The 13,940-nt window shown below is 40.0% G+C and overlaps 1 protein-coding gene across 1 annotated transcript in view; it reads left to right on the top strand.

Annotated features, from left to right (window-relative positions):
- The window catches only part of EIF2AK3 (eukaryotic translation initiation factor 2 alpha kinase 3), a 101,502-nt gene extending 91,815 nt beyond the window's left edge, over window positions 1-9,687 (top strand). The window contains exons 16-17 of the mRNA XM_084872440.1: window positions 6,640-6,702; window positions 8,369-9,687. Of these exons, the coding sequence (XP_084728566.1) occupies window positions 6,640-6,702; window positions 8,369-8,575 (270 nt within the window). The 3' untranslated portion in view covers window positions 8,576-9,687. The remainder of the gene's footprint in view (window positions 1-6,639; window positions 6,703-8,368) is intronic.
- The last annotated feature ends 4,253 nt before the right edge of the window (window positions 9,688-13,940 follow it).

The following is a 13,940-nucleotide window of genomic DNA, read 5'->3' as shown; positions in this document are numbered from 1 at the left end:
TTAAACAGGCCCAACCTATGAAAAGGATCAGGAATCATATGGCGTCAAAGGACCCTACTAAGAATGTAAAAATACAGTCTATAAAATGGGAGAAGATGTTTGTGAATCATACCTTGTTTCCCCAAAAATAAGACATCCTCCGAAAATAAGACCTACTTACAGGTTTCCTTCTGAGTGAAATATAAGGCATCCCCCGAAAATAAGACCCCCCCAGGCTAAACATGAGAGATTTGGTCCACTGATTCTGAAAGAAATGGAGTCACAAGAAATTCACTAGGAAATTCAGGAATTGGATTGTTATGATGATGTTCCAGAAGATGATGACATGATTGTCATTGAATAAATGAGTAAATTCTTGATACTGTAGGATTCACAGTTTGTCTGGTTTGTTTTGACAACTACCTTACTACCGTACCGTATACAGGTATAAATTTCCTTTATTTTCATTTAACAATAAATGTGTACCGTATTCTTCTTCATGGAAAAATAAGACATCCCCTGAAAATAAGACCTAGCACATCTTTGGGAGCAAAAATTAATATAAGACACTGTCTTATTTTCGGGGAAATGGTATATCTGATAAGGTTCTAGTATCCCGAATATATAAAGAACTATTCAATTCGACAACAAAAAGACAATTCAATTTAAAAATGAGGAAAGGACTTACACATTTCTCCAAAGAAGTTTTACAAATGTCCAATAAGCTCATTAAGCCACAATGAAATACTAATCCATACCATATTGATGGATATAATAATAATAATAAAAAATATAACAAGTGTTGGCAAGGATGTGGATAAATTAGAGCCTTCATTCATTTAAAATTGTACAGCTGCTGTGGAAAACCGTTTAATAGTTACTCAGAGTTAAATAGTTAAATAGAGTTACAAATGACCAGCATTTTTACTCCGAGGTATACACCCAGGAGAAGTGAAAACATATTCACACAAAAAATGTGTACAAAGATGTTCATAGAAGCATTTTTTTAATAGCCAGAAAGTAGAAACAACCCAACCAGCTAATGAATGGCAAAACAAAATTTGGTATGCCCAATGGAATATTATTCAACAACAAAAAAAAGGAATAAAATATTGATCTATGCCACAACACAAATGAACCTTGAAAACGTGCTAACTGAAAGATGCCAGACACAAAAGACCAATATTGTATGAATTCATTTATATGAAATATACAGAACAGACAAATCTATAAAGACAAAGTAGATTAATGGTTCCCAGGAGTTGGAGGTGGAAGGGGTAGAGAGTGACTGGTTATGGGTATGGGGTTTCTTTTGGGAGATGGAAAGGAAATGTTCTGGAATTAGTGGTGATGGCTGTACATGTGAATAGAATAAAAAGCACTGGGTTATATACTTTTAAATGGTTTAAAAGGTGAGTTTTATTTCAGTTTAAACATGTAAATAAAAAACATTTAGCTGTGCAAAAAAGTTTTGGTTAAGTGAAGTTAGTATTTCTCTTGACCATGCAAATATTGTTCTGGTTAGATCAAGTATACTCTGACTATTTCTTTTTGATGCAATCCTTTTTCCCAGAATTGCCTTTTCTCAATTACGTAGTTTCCTATGAACCTTGGTTGTAATTTTTAACAAGTGTTTAAAATATGTCAAATATACAGATTTGTCTGTTCTGTATATTTCATATAAATGAATTCATACAATATTGGTCTTTTGTGTCTGGCATCTTTCAGTTAGCACAATATTTTCTCTGTATTTCAATATAGCTTATTTACTTACCTATCAGTCGGGAAAGTGGGTAAGTAGGTAAGCAGACAGATAGATGATAGCTAGCTAGCTAGCTAGATTTTTTTTTCTTCTTTTTCTGTAGTCTTCTTCTCAAAGCCTTTGTCCTTCACTCTGTTCTGATCGCCCCTAGACTTTCTATAAGTCATCAGCCAAGGACATACTTTCTTACCTTCCTAGCCTGCCCCACCCCCACCCCTTGTTTCCTGGATTCCAAGTTTTCCTTTTTTTCTTGCATCACTTGCTTATTTTGCTAGAGTATATTCTGCAATAAATTCCTCAGAAGGAATATATGAGAGATACATTTTTAGAATCCTCAAGGATGTGAAAATGTGTGTGTGTGTGTGTTTCATCTTCACACATAATTGATAAATAAATTGGCCAGGTTCCAATTCTAGATTGGAATTTCCCTCAGAATGTTGAGGGCATTGATCAACTCATGTAGCTTCCATGTAGCGTCCAGAAGCTGATACCTGAATTATTTATCTGGGGTGTTTGACCTGTTTTATTTTTCTCTTTGTTGAAGTTTTAGGGCTTTACCTTTAACAGTGTTGTTATGAAATTTAGTCCTCATTGACCTTTTCCCTCCCTGCTCCCTTACAGAGCTTGACACTTGGTAGGTCCTTTCAGTTAAACGATATGAAACCTTCAGGTCTAATAAATTTTTCAAAAATAAATTCTCTAATTTTTGTTTCCTTTTCCTGAAATACCTGAAATAGTCTTAAACACTTATTAATTTTTTCTCCTATTTTCATCTTTTTGTCTTTTAATATTGTTCTTTGCAAGCATTCCTTAACTTGCCCAGCTGGTGTGTCTCAGCGGTTGAGCATCGACCTAGGAAACAGGAGGTCACTGGTTCAATTCTCAGTCAGAGAATCAATGTTAGGAATTCTTTCTCATCATTGATGTTTCTATTTCTTACTCTCTGAAATCAATAAAATGACCGTATTTTTCGGACCATAAGACGCACTTTTTTCCCCCCAGAAGTGGGGGGAAAAAGTCCCTGCGTCTTATGGTCCAAATATAGCCTACACATATACTTTTTAAAAAAAGTTTTTTTACTTGCCCGGCTCTGTGTGCTTGCTGCAGCCACTGTCCATTCCTCCGTGCCCAGAGTGTCTGCCCCACTCTGTAAACCCCGAGTGGTAGAGGAGTTCCCATGTATGGTAGTCAGCCTCCATGCCCTCGCTGCAGCCATATCTCCATGTCAGCCCAGGTGCGGTGTACGGTAACTGTGTAATCCAAACCGTAATCATCGCCTGTGCCCCTTGCTGGCCCGTACTCTGTGCCCGGAAGAATGCCGCGTCTATTCCCCCAATCATTCCTCTCCACCCTCTGTTGCCATGCTTGACTACTGGGTAGGCGTACTGTAGATCTCAGCAGAACCTTTACCATAAATCTTCAACTTTATTCTAATTTATTACTGAAGTCTCTCGTTATTGTGTTCTACAGTACATTTTGTCTTTTGCTGACTGTATTTGTTAATAATGGTTCTAAATGGTTCTAAATGCTGCTGTTTACTTTACAGGGTTGATTACATGTGTTTATGACTGTGATGTTGGGTTTTAATGCACATAAAATATTTTAGGACACTATTTGTTTCAGAATCTTTTTTTCTTCATTTCCCTTCTCTAAAAACTGGTGCGTCTTATGGTCCGGTGCGTCTTATGGTCCGAAAAATACGGTACATTAAAAAATAATTCTTTAACTTGTTATTTCAACTTTTCTAATAACTTTTTAATTTTAATTTTGACCATCCAGTTTTTATTGTTCAAGATTGTTCCTTTTTAATCACACTTTACTCTTTTTACATAGATTTTTGTATCTTTACTTATTTCTGACCACTTCAGGTGTGTGTGTGTGTGTGTGTGTGTGTGTGTGTGTGTGTGTATGTGTTCTAAGTTTTCTTCTCCCTGTATTGTCTCTTTCCTCTGGGTTTTTAATTTTTTTTAATTTTTTAAAATTAATACAGAGCCACAGGAAGTTGCAAAGGTAATACAGAGAGATTCAATGTGCCCCTCACCCAATGTCTCCTAATGGTTACATCTCACATAAATTACAGCACAATAACAAAACCAGGAATTTCACCTGGGTACAACGTATGTGTATAGCTCCGTGTTATTTTGCCTCAGGTATAGATTTGTGAAACCACCACTGCAATGTAGACACAGAACTGTTCCATCACCACAGAAACTCCCTCCTGCTCCCCTCATAGTCACACTTCCCACCCTGCTAAAATCGCTAACTTGGGTTTTTAATGATTTTCTTATCATGTTGATAATCTTTACCTGTTCATTCATATTTAGGGAGAGGGCTCTCAGGTGGAGACTGGCAGGACTTCACTGTAGGGCTACAATTCAGTGCTTATCTTGGGTGTAGTGGAGAACTCCCACATCCACTTCTGTAGGCTTTCCTCTAGAACCGTTTTCTCCGGAGCAGTGTCTCGTTCTCCTGAGGAGAAAGTGTGGGTGTTGGGGTTGTGTGCACCTCATCCTGCTGTTCTGTGCCCACCACAACGTATGCCTCCTTTCTACTGAGTATTCCAAATCGGGACTTTCTTGGTTCAGTTTCTCCAGAGAATAAGCCTCATATGTTTGCATGCAGATGTGTCACTCTGTGTACATACTTTCAGGTCGTCCACTCCCAGTTCATTGGCATTATCCCTCTAGGCAGCTTGGCCTACCTTCCTCTCTTCTGCTGAGGTAGTTGCTATGCGCCATCCACTTTCTATCTTACAGAAATTTGACTTTTCTCCAAGTGCACTCATCCTTATAGATTTAGTATACATTTTACATTCTGTTACACTTTTTTAGTGCAAATGTCTACTGAACATGTGGTAGGAAATATGCCATGTTGAGCCAGAATCTCTCCGGAATTCTCTAGTGCATGTGAAACAGACCATTTGATGATTTGAACAAGGTCCTTTTTAAATAAGTGTTATTGAAGCACAATTTACATACAGTAAAGTGTACCCACTTTATGTGTACAGTTTGATGAGTTTTGACAAGTTTATATTCCACTACATTCAAAACAGTCCATTTCTATCACCCCAGAAGGTTTCCTTTGCTCTTTCCCAATCATCCCAGACATCTGCTCATCTATTTCCTATTTTTTTTCTAAAGCTTCATATAAATGGAGTCTTTCAAAACATACTCTTTTGTGTCTCCCTTTTTTGACTCACCAAAAAGTTTTTGAGACTCATTCATGTTACTCAGTGTATCAGTAGTTCATTAATTTTTATTAGTAAAATTCCATTGTATGTATACCACAGTTCATCTATCCATTTACCTGTTGAGAACACTTATGAATAAAGATACCGTGAATATTTGTGAACAAGTCTTTTGTACTTGACCTAGGAAGGATTGATAAGCTGTGTGTGAAGTGGTTTAAAGTCATAAGCAAGTGCCATTTTACATTCCCACACCAGTGTAGGAGAGTTCTGGTCCTTTAACATCCTTGCCAGCACATATGTTTCAGTTCTGGAATTAGATAGTTGTCTTTTTTTCAATTCTAAGTTTTAAATAAAAACCTTTGTTTTAAAATATTGTATAATTAAAAGTTGTTCAGTGAGTTCACTCTCCAGCGTTACCTGCACTCAGTTTGGTGTGAACCATCTGTTAGCACATGGAACTCTCTTCCTCGGGCCTGTGGCACAGGCTCGTCTGGTTAAGTTTCTGTTTTCTTCAAGGGGAAGTAACAAATGACAACCTAGTTCCACTTTTTTTTTTTTTTTTAAGTACACTCCAGCTTCTCTCTCTCTCTCTCTCTCTCTCTCTCTCTCTCTCTCTCTCTCTCTCTCTTCTCTCTCTCTTTCTCTCTCTCTAATTTTAATTTTTTATTTTTATTAAATTTATTGCGGTGACATTAATAAAATTTTGCAGGTTTCATATGTACATTTCTACAATACATCATCTGTATATTGTATAGTGTTTACCACCCCAATTAATGTCTTCCTCCACTACCATTTATCCTCCCTTTACCCTCTTCTTCTACCTCCACACACTCCTGTTTCAGCTTATTTCTTAAGAAATATAAACACTTATTTGCTTTATTTCATTTCTAAAAATTAGTTTTGTCTAAAGGGGACATATGTAATACTTTCAACAATAAATAATTATTAAAAAATAAAACAGCAACAAAACTGGTTTTGTCCTCATTACAGAAGTACTAGGTTAATGGGAGAGAAAGGAGGACCTATGTAATACTTTCAACCATAAAGATTTTTTTTAAGTTAAGATGAAAAAGAAAAAAAAAAGTGCCAGGTACTGTGCAAGTGCTGACTTAAATTAACCTCATTTAATTCTCACAGTTGTATAGGACGGGCCCTATTGTTTTTGTTTTGTAAACGAGGAAACTGGAACATGAAGAGTAATAATTTATCTGAAAAATTCTCAGACAGCTTTAAAAAGCTTAGTTTTATACTCTGTATTTAGCATAATTGTTTGGTTTCCATCACTCAAAAAAATAAAAAGGAAAAGAATATGCTTTTTTCTTTTAATCAAGTGCAGAGATGTTAGGAGCTAACAAGAAAGGTTACCCACTGAAGGTCACCGGGTTCCTGAGAGCTGAGTCACTTTGGTACTCATCAGCCTGTGCTCAGCCGCAGGCCAGGTCTTGGCATCATGCGCAGAGTTCAAGTGTGATTACAGCTGAGTGAGTCTCTGGTTTTGGTGATTGGATGGTGTGTGCACCTGGGTCCAGGAAACATTGATGTGTAGGCTATCATCTGGAAAAGCTACTGTGAGTTCTCCACCCGTTAATATTCACCCTCTCTCCTTGGTTATTCCTCTAAAGTATCAAAAGTACTTCATGTTAAATAGATCTATTGTATATATCAAAATAGATTTAAAGGTAAGTAACACCTTTTCTTTCTTTTTTAGGTCTTAACTGATGTAAGAAATCTCAGATTTCCACCACTGTTTACTCAGAAATATCCTCGTGAGGTTTGTATAATTCTCATCTTTTCTTTAGAAACATATTTAGAACTTAAAGAGTCCTTAGCGGTCAGTTCGTCAATTGCCCCATTTTACTGATGAAGCTACAGGTGTGGGGAGGACAGGAACCTGATTCCAAGAGCAAGACTTAAAACAAGACTGGAGCTCGTCAGGGCCGGGGGCCTGGTCTGTGCTCCCAAGCTGCTGGCATTCTGCCTGTGGATTGTGGCCACCTTTCCTTTCCAGCAGGACAGAGTTGCTGTTGTTACCATGCCATTAATTGCTTTATCTTTGTGAATTTGGGGATCCATCTTAAACACTGGCTTCTTTGGGGTGGGGGACACTAGGTCCTACTGATTGTGTGTTGGAGTCAGACGGCTCAGAATGCCACAGGAGAATGTCAGGAAAGGGGCTGGGACATAAGCTAGTCTTGGATGGTGAAAGTTATATGTGATGAACCTTTGACAGTTTATTTTTTCAGCTTTTTAAATTTTTATTTCATAAAATGTTTTTCCACATACACTTTAAAATTTATACATTGATTACTCTTGAATTTTCTTAATTAAGTTGAATAAATTAGACTTATCACAGATTGAAGTTTAAAGTTATCTTTCAGTATTATAAGTATAATAAAGGATTGCATTAAATGAATTTTATAATAGATACACTAACCTAAATGAAATATACATATATATTAAATATCTTTTTTTAAATATTTTTTTATTTTATTAATTTTTTTACAGAGAGGAGGAGAGAGGAATAGAGTTAGAAACATATGGAGTTAGAAACATCGATGAGAGAGAATCATCGACCAGCTGCCTCTTGTACACCCCCTACTGGGGAATGTGCCCGCAACCAGGGTACATGCCCTTGACCAGAATCGAACCCGGGACCTTTCAGTCTGCAGGCCGACACTCTATCCACTGAGCCAAACTGGTTTTGGCTGAAATATATTTTTACTAAAAATCATTTTGCTATATATTTCACAGATTTAATGACTCAATTCCAAAGGTGGCTCATGAGAATATGTTACATAAATAGGGGTTCAGAAAATTCTTAAAGGTGTCAGGTGTTGATCTATGGTGTAGTTATATTTGAATTGAATATTGAGATTGTATATTCATGTGCAGTTGTAATGAATTTGTTTTTAAAGTCAGATTATGTCTGTGTTTCAATGATGTGATTTAGGACTCTTTATTACATGTTAGATAACAAGCAATTACCCACAATGGCCCATATTTACTTGGAGCAGGAGTTGGCTAAACCTAGCCTGCTGCCTATCTAAAAGCCTAATATGCAAAGTGTCCTCTCTGGAGTTTGACAGACCAGGAGTTTAATCTCTCACTATGACGTGCGCTGACCACCAGAGGGCAGCCCAGAACAAAGGAAGGCCCCGGCTGGCAGCCAGCAGCCACTGGAGACCCTACTTGTGCATGAATTTTGTGCACTGGGCCTCTAGTTTTTGGAATAAAGTTTTGGGACCCAGCAATGCCCATTTGTTTGCATACTGTCTGTGGCTGCTTTTGTACTGTAGTGGCAGAGCTGAGAAGTTGCAGCAGAAACTGGCTTGCAAACTTAATATATTTACAGAAAAATTTTGCTGACTCTTGAACTAGGGGACTGTTTAGTGTTCTACATCTGACCCATTTATCACAAAACAATTTTTATGTTTCAGTATATGATGGTTCAAGACATGCTCTCTCCATCTCCTGTGGAGCGGCCTGAAGCTGCACACATCATTGAAAATACTGTATTTGAGGACTTGGAGTTTCCAGGAAAAACTGTGCTCAGGCAGAGGTCCCGCTCCGTGAGTTCATCAGGAACAAAACAGTCAAGACACTCCAGCGACTCCCATAGCCCTTTGCCAAGCAGCTCACCTTAGGTTGTGCCTGTGCCCTCACAGGTGACACAGAATAGTCTCTGCTTAGGATGTGACCTTCCAAAATTCTAGACTTGAGAACTTTGTTTTTTGCTCAGTTTTATTTTGAACTACTTTTTCTAAGTCAAATTTAAACTGAACTTTGGGGCATAACCTAATTTGAGCCAACTCTTGATTTTTGCTGTCCTTGAGGAGAGAACTACCACTAAATCACGTGTGGTCCTTTTTCTTAGTGGATCTCTTGCTTGACACTGGCTGGTGATACTCTGTAGCCCTCACCTGTTGCCTGGAGAGGTCAAGCAATCCCTAAAATTAATAGAGAGATATTTTTATACTGTTTATGGCTGCTTTTGTACTGCAGTGGGAGAGCAAGAAGTTGCAGCAGAAACTGGCTTGCAAACAATATATTTACAGAAAAATTTTGCTGATTCTTGAACTAAGGGACTGTTTAGAGTTCTTCATCTGACCCATTTATCACAGAATCATGAAAATCCCTACATATGGTAGCTATATTGTTCTAGAAATATACTTTCTAGAGATATTGCTGATTTTAAGACTGATTTCCAAAAAGCTGACTCCATTTTTGTCCCTGGTGGGTAAATTGGGAATCTGCACTATTTAGGAGGACAAGTAGCACAAACTGCACAATGGTTTATGTCCATAGCTAGTCCTGTAGTGGCCTTTGTAGCATTATAGCTGTGTTTCTCAGATGGTTTTGGGAGGGTGTAAGAGCTCTGTACTTTACCTCCAAAAAAGGGAATGAAGCTTTTATGTAAATTGTCAGAAGTTCTGGTTTGGGGATGAAAAAAGGCCATAGCAAGAAATTAATCACATTTTATGCTTAACTTTTTTACTTATGGACTTTAAACCAAGTAAAATCTTAAGTGTCTTATATGTAATTCTATAGACAGGTAGTTTCCCAAAACTGATTATAGAAAACAGTTTAATCATCTAACTTGTTTTTTTATTTTCACTGTAAATAAGTTTATTTTTTATTTATAAAAATTCTGAACTCAATCCGTTTGGATTGGTGGTACATAGAACACACTTAAGTGTGTTAACTATTGTGACTTCTTTCAAGTCTAAATGATTTAATAAAACTTTTATTAATTACTTATAGTTGACTCTGATTTGGGGGAATTAGCCCCAAATGGTAGTTTTTCAAATTTATAAAATGTGATCCTGCATCTAAGAAGGGTCATTACCTTCAAACTCACCCCCAACCTGTTCCAAACACGTGACTTCTCTGTTCTTTTCCAAAGATTTGACCAGGGCCTTATCCTTTTCAGAAACCAAGGGCTGAGTCCAGAGACATGAGCTCAGCCCCACTCAGCTGGCCTGGGCACTGAAGAGGACCCTGCCCGGGAGGGAGACCTCAAGGCCAGGGCAGGGCCTTGCTGGCTTTACTGATGCCACTGTGTGTCTGCTGTGTGCCACGCGAAGGCTCGTGACATGCTGAGTGATTAGTACATTCTGGCCAGATAACCTTTAAGGTCAAGGTGCATGCTTACTTCCATTTCTCAGACAGGTAATGTCTGTCCCACAAAGTTATGAGCAGTTTGCAAGCTGGAAATCACATCACAGACATGGATGGCTGCGAAAAGCCAATTTCAGCATGTCCTAATTGCAAGAGTTTCATCGAACGGTTGATAGAACTTGGGGACTCAACAAGGGCTGAGTCACATATTTTATCGCCTATTGGGAATGGCTAAAGGCATTTCCCCAAACATGAAAAGGATGCATTAAATTGATTGTTTGCTGCCAGACAGCTCAGGGCATCTTAATCTACATGTTATTGCCTCCTGTTGGCCAACACATGAACAGCCAAAGACAGTTCCCCAATCTGACAATGCTTCTGTACTAAACCCTACCCTTTGAAGTGTATATCTCCACCTGGCCTTAGGACAATTTGTGTTAATAAAAAGCAAGGAGTCATGAGACCAGAAGAACTTGGTTTCCTCAGCCAAGCTTCTTTGCCCACCCGCCCAGTATGCCTTTTAAAATTATGTTTTGTCTCTGGACTCTTTATTAATTTATGCACAGCCCCTTCTCCAGGTTTGCTGAACCCTTCTAGATGCCAGATCAAGACCACCATTGTTTAATGGCACCCAATGTCTGGCATTAGATGGCCTCTATTCAGACCTCAATTCCTTAGTGCAGCCTGACCATCGTCTTTGTCCCCAGGCTCCATCCCACCTCTCTTCTCTTGGTCAGACTGCTTCCATTGCTCCTCCCCTACTTCTTTTCTTCTTCACCCCACAGTTACAGCTGCAGATCCTGCAATCCTTACAGGTACCCTGAGGGCTGTCCTTGGCAGGTTTTAGGATAGATGTTCTACCTGTGGGGAAGCTCAGGTCCAGAAAGGTGTTGAGCTTGCTCCAGATCACAAAGCCAGCAAGAGCAGAACTGGGACCAAACCACTATTATTCTGACTTCCAGTCAGAATTTTGCCTACTCCCTGTCCCACACTGTCTTAATCATTTGCAAAATTTTTGCACAATATAATCAGTCCTGCCTTCATTTTCATTCTGTTTATGCCTTCACTGGCCTCAGGAGGAAAGGAGGCACAGGAAGTTCAGGACTGGACCAGCAGAACCTCGCGAGTCTTTGATGGCAGACAGAACAGTGTGTTCTCATCCAGAGCCCTTTCTGCTGACTCCAGACCTACTCTCCTCTCAAGTCATTGCTTTTCTGACATCTTTCTGAGCCCTTCCCTTCACACTTGCCTCTCCTTTAAGCACTTTGTGCCTAACAGCACTTACCATGGTCATGGCCACAGTAATTGGTCCCAGGGCTAGGGGCATACCTTGTGATGCCAGCAAGGCATAGCATAAAACCTAGTCCTGGATTATATATTTGTGGAATTGAATTTGAAGAACATAACTCTGACATAGCTGCAGGAAATAGCCAAATGAGGAATGTGCCAGTCACTGCAATAAATATTTGGCAAAGGTTTAAGGAGAAAAGGTGTTTGAACAATTCCAATGCTAAAAACAGATAAAGGCTCAAATTGTGAATGTTTTCTAAAGGAAGGAGATCTTATGCTTTAATTTTGTGTGTGTGTGTGTTTTATTTTTGTTAATCCTCACTTGAGGATATTTTTCCATTGATTTGGGGGGGGGGGTGGAGAGAAAGAGAGAGAGAAACATTGATGTGAGAGAATCACATCTGTTGGTTACCTCCCCCACGTGCTCTGACCGCACAGGGGATGGAAACTGCAACCCAGGTACTACATCCTTGACTGAGAATCAAACCGGAAACCCTTCAGTGCACAGGCCAATGCTCTGTCACTCAGCCACACCAGCCAGGGCCCTTATGCTTTAATTTAAATGAGGGGAGAAATGACCTGGGACACTTAGCACCCACATAGCTCTGTCCCCTTTCTTCCTCTTCCACTGGAGGGTATCACACCCCACCTCCATCTGGGCCTACACACATCCCCCAGGGTCCATGTTCTGCCTTTCAGGGAGGTGACAGTACTGATGTGAGTACTGGTCTCCAGATCAGAAAGACTAGGAGGTCTGTCTGAAAATTAGCTACCTACCCTGCTCTTTGCCTCCTAGTAGCCGACAGAAAAATTGAAATGTGTTATGTTTGGGTGGTTTCCTTTTTCCATGTGATTTCTCATTGATACTTTGGGTGCATTTACACCAAAAGCTATTGTTTCTCCAAAGAAGTGGAGGAGCTTCCAGTGTAACAACCACCAAGGGCTGAGCCGGAACTCGGGATGCTTCCTGGCCCACCTCTGGGGCCCTGCTCTTCCCACAACTAGATAATGCAGGGCGTTGCTTAAGGAGACTTCCCCCTCCTGGACTCTGCCCCAATTGAGAAGTAGCTGCCACTAGATGGCTCATTTCCACCTTTCCCACAAGAAGTAAATAGTTGAGGGCTGAAATAAAAACCTTACTTCCACCTGTCAGGATAGTCCCCTCCTCCAAACACAAGGATAGCATGACAATCATGATTAAAGGTGACTGACCTAAACATACCTACCAAGTCCCACAATGTTTTTGCCGTGAACTGCCTTTAAGTTCCTCAAATGGGCAGTGACTTAAAATGATAAACATGGGAGCAGTGTGCTCAGTACTTCCAAGAGTTGTGGGTCCCTACTCCCTCGGGAAGGTTTGAGGAGTTAGGAAAACTTTCTCAATAGTGCCAGCACAGAGAAATGGATCAATTTGAGAATATTTTTGAGGAGAGAGGCTGGGACTCTGGAATTAACTGGATACAGGTGAAGGAGGGGAAATGGCTCCTGCTTTGTGGCTTGACCTTTGATAGAGGACAGGCGGTCTTGTGAAAACGGTGAGTTCACAGAACTGTGAAGAAAAGTTGGGGTTTTACTGGACAGAATGTGAAGCCCTTGAAAGTCTGTGGGCTGAGGAAGGATATGAGATGCTGAGATCACTGCGGCAAGTGAGGAGGGGGTAACGGGAGAGAGGAGCCAGGACAGAACCTGGCAGAGGCCTCTGTCCAGGTAGAGGTCAGAGGACCCAGCCACGTCGTTGGGAGCCCAGAGACATCCCGGGACCCGTGGCTAAAGGTATGCTGGTCCTCAACAGCCAGAGGCCACCCTCTGTTATTGCCTTCTAGTGTGCAAGTTTTAAAAATTAAATTTAAAAAAATATTTTTTATTTTTTTCTGAGAGAGAGAGAGGCATTGATTTGTTGTACCACTTATTTCTTCATTCATTGGCTGATTCTTGTACTAGTATGTGCTCTGACCAGGGACTGAACCTGAAACCCAAGTGAATTGAAGTGAGGCTCCAACCAACTGAGCTGCCGGCCAGGGCTAGTGCAGACTTCTGAAAGATTTCTTCAGGGCTGCGTGGCTGGGCACATGCTGCCTTCTGAAATGACGTGAGCTTTCAGAAGGCACCCAGAGACTTTGTCAGAAACGGGCAGGGGAATGTGGGTGGGAAGAGGATTGGAAATAGCTCAGGGGCCCAGGGAGGAGCCTGGCAGCAGAATGTTCACTCCCCAAAAAGGTCACAAAGCTGCCTAGAGAAGGGTTGAGAGGGTTTGATACTGAGAAGTAATGAAGGGGGAAAGGGTGTTCTCTCTCCAAAAGAATTTTTTTGAAGAAAAATCAGGGTAATGACTGAGTAAATGAAGGGCATTTGTACAATGGATATTATGCAAATGAGTGACAGTATAAGTGGATTGATTGTCCACTAAATGGCAAATCTGCAAGTTACAGAGGAACTTGACTAGCATGACTGCAGCCAAAGGAGACAGCGTCTCTCTGTGTTTAAATGAAATATTTGCATGGGCATAGAACGTTTACAAGTATCCACACCAAACCCCATACTGGTTGCCGTAAGAGAGTAGAATTGGGAGAGGGCCATACGGGAGATGAAGGTTAACTTCAA

The sequence above is a fragment of the Pipistrellus hanaki genome, assembly GCF_964339955.1.
Source record: "Pipistrellus hanaki genome assembly, chromosome: 2".
NCBI lineage: Eukaryota > Metazoa > Chordata > Mammalia > Chiroptera > Vespertilionidae > Pipistrellus > Pipistrellus hanaki.
The sequence above is the reverse complement of the archived record's forward strand: the minus strand, read 5'-3'. Positions and strand labels throughout refer to the sequence as shown.